Source organism: Eriocheir sinensis, chromosome 36 (assembly GCF_024679095.1).
Source record: "Eriocheir sinensis breed Jianghai 21 chromosome 36, ASM2467909v1, whole genome shotgun sequence".
In the NCBI taxonomy this organism is placed as follows: Eukaryota; Metazoa; Arthropoda; class Malacostraca; order Decapoda; family Varunidae; genus Eriocheir; species Eriocheir sinensis.
Window position 1 is genome coordinate 7,987,490 of NC_066544.1, and position 5,547 is coordinate 7,993,036.

General features: G+C 42.0%; 1 protein-coding gene across 1 annotated transcript in view; it reads left to right on the forward strand.

Annotated features, from left to right (window-relative positions):
• Positions 1-4,756, forward strand: part of LOC127007687 (integumentary mucin C.1-like) — an 81,599-nt gene extending 76,843 nt beyond the window's left edge. The window contains exons 5-6 of the mRNA XM_050878906.1: positions 2,518-2,612; positions 3,095-4,756. Of these exons, the coding sequence (XP_050734863.1) occupies positions 2,518-2,612; positions 3,095-3,536 (537 nt within the window). The 3' untranslated portion in view covers positions 3,537-4,756. The remainder of the gene's footprint in view (positions 1-2,517; positions 2,613-3,094) is intronic.
• Positions 4,757-5,547: the final 791 nt, after the last annotated feature.

Sequence of the window (5,547 nt, forward strand, 5' to 3'; positions counted from 1 at the left end):
CTCCCCCTTTCCCTTCCCTTCCCCTCTTTCCCTTCCTACACACCCATTGCCCACAAGATGCTCCCATTCTGTCACCCTCTTCCCCCCGTTCTCTTCCCCTCCCTTCCCCTTCTTTTCTTTCTCCCCTTTCCCCTCTCCCCTTTCTTTCTTTCTCTCTTTCTTTCTTTTTCTTTCTATCTTTCTCTTTTTTGTCTTTCTTTCATTTTTTTCCATTTCTTCCTTTCTTTCTTTCTCTTTCCAACTTTCTTTTCTTTGTCTCTCTCTCTCTCTCTCTCTCTCTCTCTCTCTCTCTCTCTCTCTCTCTCTCTCTCTCTCTCTCTCTCTCTCTCTCTCTCTCTCTCTCTCTCTCTCTCTCTCTCTCTCTCTCTCTCTCTCTCTCTCTCTCTCTCTCTCTCTCTCTCTCTCTCTCTCTCTCTCTCTCTCTCTCTCTCTCTCTCTCTCTCTCTCTCTCTCTCTCTCTCTCTCTCTCTCTCTCTCTCTCTCTCTCTCTCTCTCTCTCTCTCTCTCTCTCTCTCTCTCTCTCTCTCTCTCCTTTCTTTTAATTGTTTCCTCTGTCTGAAACTATCTCCAAAAACAATTATATTCACTATCTCCTTTCTTGTTTTGTTTTTTTCTTCTTTACATTTTTTTCATTTATTTCATTCATTTATCTCTTTTTTTGTTTCCTTTTTTCCTTCCTTCTTTCCATTTCTTTATTTATTTCATTCATTTATCTCCTCTTTTGTTTCCTTTTTTCCTTCTTTCTATTTCTTTTTTTATTTCATTCATTTCAACCTGCCTCTAAAATCATCTCTCTCTATTCTTCCTCTCCTCTCTTTATTCATATTTTTCTTTATCCCTTTCTTTATTTATTTCCTACATTTCAACCAGTCTCTAAAATCATCTCTCTCTATTCTTCCTCTCCTCTCTTTATTCATATTTTTCTTTCTCCCTTTCTTTATTTATTTCCTACATTTCAACCAGTCTCTAAAACCATCTGTCTCTATTCTTCCTCTCCTCTCGTTATTCATGTTTCTTTCTCCCTTTCTTCATTTATTTTCTGTACTTCAAGTTGTCTAAAAAAATATTATTCTTCATCTTCTCTCATTTTTCATCTAATGTTTCTCTCTTCATTTCTTCATTTCTTTTCTTCATTTCAAATTGTAAAAAAAAACATTATTCTTCATCTTCTCTCATTTTTCATCTATTGTTTCTCTCTTCATTTCTTCATTTCTTTTCTTCACTTCAAATTGTAAAAAAAACACATTATTCTTCATCTCTCATTTTTCATCTATTGTTTCTCTCTTCATTTCTTCATTTATTTTCTTTTACTTCAAACTGTCAATATAAAAAAATAAATCCTCTTCTGCATCACTTTCTATTTTTCTTTCCTCTATTTCTGAATAACTTTCCTCTGTTCTTCATCTTTTTTTTCGAGTTTTTTTCTTTTTCGTTCCTATATTTATTCGCTTTACCTCACTCTGTTTTTCCTTTCCCACACTTACTCTTTACTCTTTCTTTCTTTTTTGTCTCTACATTTATTTTTTTTTCCTACCTCAAACTTTCTAAAAACATATATTTCTCTATTCTTCATCTCTCGTTTTATTTAATTTATTTCTTCTTCGTTCCTTTATTTTTCTTCCTTACTTCATACTGTTCTCTCTCTCTCTCTCTCTCTCTCTCTCTCTCTCTCTCTCTCTCTCTCTCTCTCTCTCTCTCTCTCTCTCTCTCTCTCTCTCTCTCTCTCTCTCTCTCTCTCTCTCTCTCTCTCTCTCTCTCTCTCTCTCTCTATCTCTCTATCTCTCTCTCTCTCTCTCTCTCTCTCTCTCTCTCTCTCTCTCTCTCTCTCTCTCTCTCTCTCTCTCTCTCTCTCTCTCTCTCACACACACACACACACCATCTTTTCTTTTCATACCGACAAAGGAAACATAACCGAGTACACAACATGACAAAGAAAGGAAGTAGTGGAGCGTTCGCCAACAATAAGCCTCACCAGTATCACCATTCTTCAACACCATCCACCTAATATGATACCTAACCTTACCTCCGGCCTTTATTACCACCTCCACCTCCACCATCACCACGGCTTTGTTTCTTCCCCTCCATAGCAATCATTCTTATATAACCAATTTCTTCTGTTATTCTTTTTATCTCCTATTATTTTCTCTCCTATTTCTTACGCCCTGCTACGGTTTTCTCCCCTTGTCATGGTTACCCCTTACATTCACCCCTCCTTGCCCTTCTTCCCTATATCATCTGTTACCTTTCTCCTGCTTTCTTCACCCTACATTATACGCCCTCGGTTATATCCTCACCCTATCACACCCTTGTCACACTCTTCGTCACCCTAATATCCATTCTAGTCTCCCTCTCATTATTTCATATATTACCACCATCCTGTTATCTCACCTCCGAGGGACCTAGGTGTTACTCTTCAAGCCATCCCAGTATGCCTCCCTGTCCCTATTTCAGCCGTCATCACCACCCTCCTATCTACACCCTGCCCCACCTTGCCACTCACGCCCTTTCACCCCACAGTTCTTCGGGTGTCATGAGCCAACCACCGGCGGGGAGGGGCTCATCAGGCGACACTACAGATGCCCCGGAGAACTTCGCTTCCACCCCAAGCAGAAGTGAGTTCCAGTAGTAGTAGTAGTAGTAGTAGTAGTAGTAGTAGTAGTGGTAGTAGTAGTAGTAGTAGTAGTAGTAGTAGTAGTAGTAGTAGTAATAGTAGTAGTAGTTCTAGTCACTGCTACGATGGTTGATATAATTATTACTTGCTGTTATTGTTAATGTTATTGTTTTTGTTCTTTATAGCGTTTACTTATTGTTTTTTTTTTCCTTCCCTCTCCACCTCTTCCTCCCCCTCTCCTTAATCTCTCCCCATTTTCCTCTTCCTACTACACCCTCTCCTCCCTTTCCCTAATCTCTCCCCCTTTTTCCCTTCCCTCTACACCCTCTCCTCCCCTTCCCTTGTCTCTCCCCCTCCGCCCCTTTCCTCTGCTCCATCTCTCAACCCTCTCCTCCCACACTCCCTTATCTCTCCCCCTCCTTCCCTTCCATCTTCACCCTCTCCACTCCCCCCCCTTCCTCCCTCCCACTCCTCTCCCCCCAGGATGTGCACGTACAAAGTCTTCGTGTCGGATGACCTGTGCACCAACACCAACCCGGAGGATGTGATCATTGGTACCCGACCCGCCACCCCCGCCACCACCACTACAACCACCACCACTACCACTGCAAGCACCACCACCACAGACCCACCCACCACAACTACACCTAACACCACTCCTGAACCAACCACCCCCACCACCACCATCACCACCACCATTCCAGATACCTCCACCTCCACCACCACCACTACTACAGCCCCCACCACCACCACCGCCACCACGCCAGTCAGAGGTGGTGAGGAGCCGGTGCGGAGGGTCGGTGGTGGTGGTGCCTCGCGTCCCGATGTGAGTGACCTTGCGCGCATCACCAGCGTCATCAAGGCCCAGCTCCTGCAGCGAAGTAAGGTCGCCGCCCCCAGCCCCTTCATGGACGGTCAGGACTAGTGAGGGCCTGAGGTCAGCACGCCATTCAAAACACCACCGCCAGCACCGCCAATACCACCGCCACAAATACATTCACCACCACCACCAACACCAACACCACCGCCACAAATCCATTCACCACCACCACCACCAACACCACCTCCACCACTACCGACACGACCACAACGCCTAACACCACTCCAGAATCAACCACCACTACCACCACAACCACCATCACTCACACGACCACTACAACGCCTAACACCACCCCGGGTTCAACCACCAACACTCCACATACAACTACCACTACTACCAGAGCCCACGCCACTACCACTTCATACTTTTTTTTGTGTGTTCCTTGGCGCATCACCTAATTTTTAAACAGCTTCCGCCTCCACTATTATCTTTATCTTGTTCTTAACCTACTTTCTTTTATTTCATTTTTATTTTTCCCCTTTTTTCCCTATCCCCTCTACCAGAAACATCTCAAGTATAGGTTTAACTGCCTCTACCAATCCCCAGATCACTTTCACCACCACCAGCATCACCACCACTACCATAAGCACTAACATCACCACTATCTCTGCTCACACACCTACTACCAGGTTCGTTTTTTTTTTCGACCGGGGTGATTTATTTTTCGACCAGTTTTCATTTTCGACCGAGCTGATGTTTTTTTCGACCGTACTGGTTTTGAACTCGTAATTACTTTCTGTTATTAAACACTCGAGGACGGGCGACCTTTCCTCTTTGTAATTAGCATACTACCGCCATTACTGTCACGGCCACCCTCATCTTTTAGCGAGGCCCCCGCAACTCTCTCTCTCTCTCTCTCTCTCTCTCTCTCTCTCTCTCTCTCTCTCTCTCTCTCTCTCTCTCTCTCTCTCTCTCTCTCTCTCTCTCTCTCTCTCTCTCTCTCTCTCTCTCTCTCTCTCTCTCTCTCTCATTACAATTACAACAACCAACATTATTACCATTACCGATATCATAACACACACACACACACACACACACCACCACCACCACCACCATCAGCACCATCACACAGCAGGGGGGATGGATCAGGTGTTGCAATGGTGATATTTGCACCTGCCCGATGATGACACACACACACACACACACATTATCATTATTATTATTATTGTTGTTGTTGTTGTTAGTGAAGTTATTTTTTCAATGTTGTTACTGTTATTGTTTTCGTTGACTGTGTTGAAGTGGTGGTGGTGGTGGTGGTGATGGTGGTGGTGGTGGTGGTGGTTGAGGTGACATTGGCGTGAGAAGAGGAGGAGAAAGAAGAGAAAGGGGAGGAGGATTAAGCTTAGGAGGAGGAGGAGGAGGAGGAGGAGGAGGAGGACGATGACTGATTATTATAAGAACTCTATTATTTATTCTTGTTGTTATTGTTTTTGTTACTCTTGTTGTCGTTGTTGTTGTTTTGTCTGTACACTTAGTTGATAGCGTTTAATTTATTTCTCCAGGCTTCGTTCATCTCCGTAGCATAGAACTTATTTATTAATTTATGCGCAAAAGTGTAGTGACCGGAAATAAAAAAGTGATGTTGAAATACTAATTATGAAAGTGACTGTTGTTTCTTTATTAACCTTTTTTTACGGCGTTGTTTTATTTTTTGTTTTATTCGTGTTTTCCTTTTATTCGTGTTTTCCTTTTATTTTTTATTCCTTTTATTTTTTATTCGTGTTTTCCTTTTATTCGTATTTTCCTTTTATTCGTGTTTTTTTCTGTTTTGTTTTATTCGTGTTTTCCTTCTATTTTTTTTCCTTTTATTTTCTATTCGTGTTTTCCTTTTATTCGTGTTTTCCTTTTATTTTTTATTCCTTTTATTTTTTATTCGTGTTTTCCTTTTATTCGTATTTTCATTTTATTCGTGTTTTTCTTTTCTTTTTTGTTTTATTCGTGTTTTCATTTTTACAATTCTGCTTTCCTCTCCATTATTTCTCTATGTCTTTTTTTTCGTCCATGTTTCTTTTCTAACCTATTTTCTATGGTGATACGTGGCTTTTTTTCTATTTTT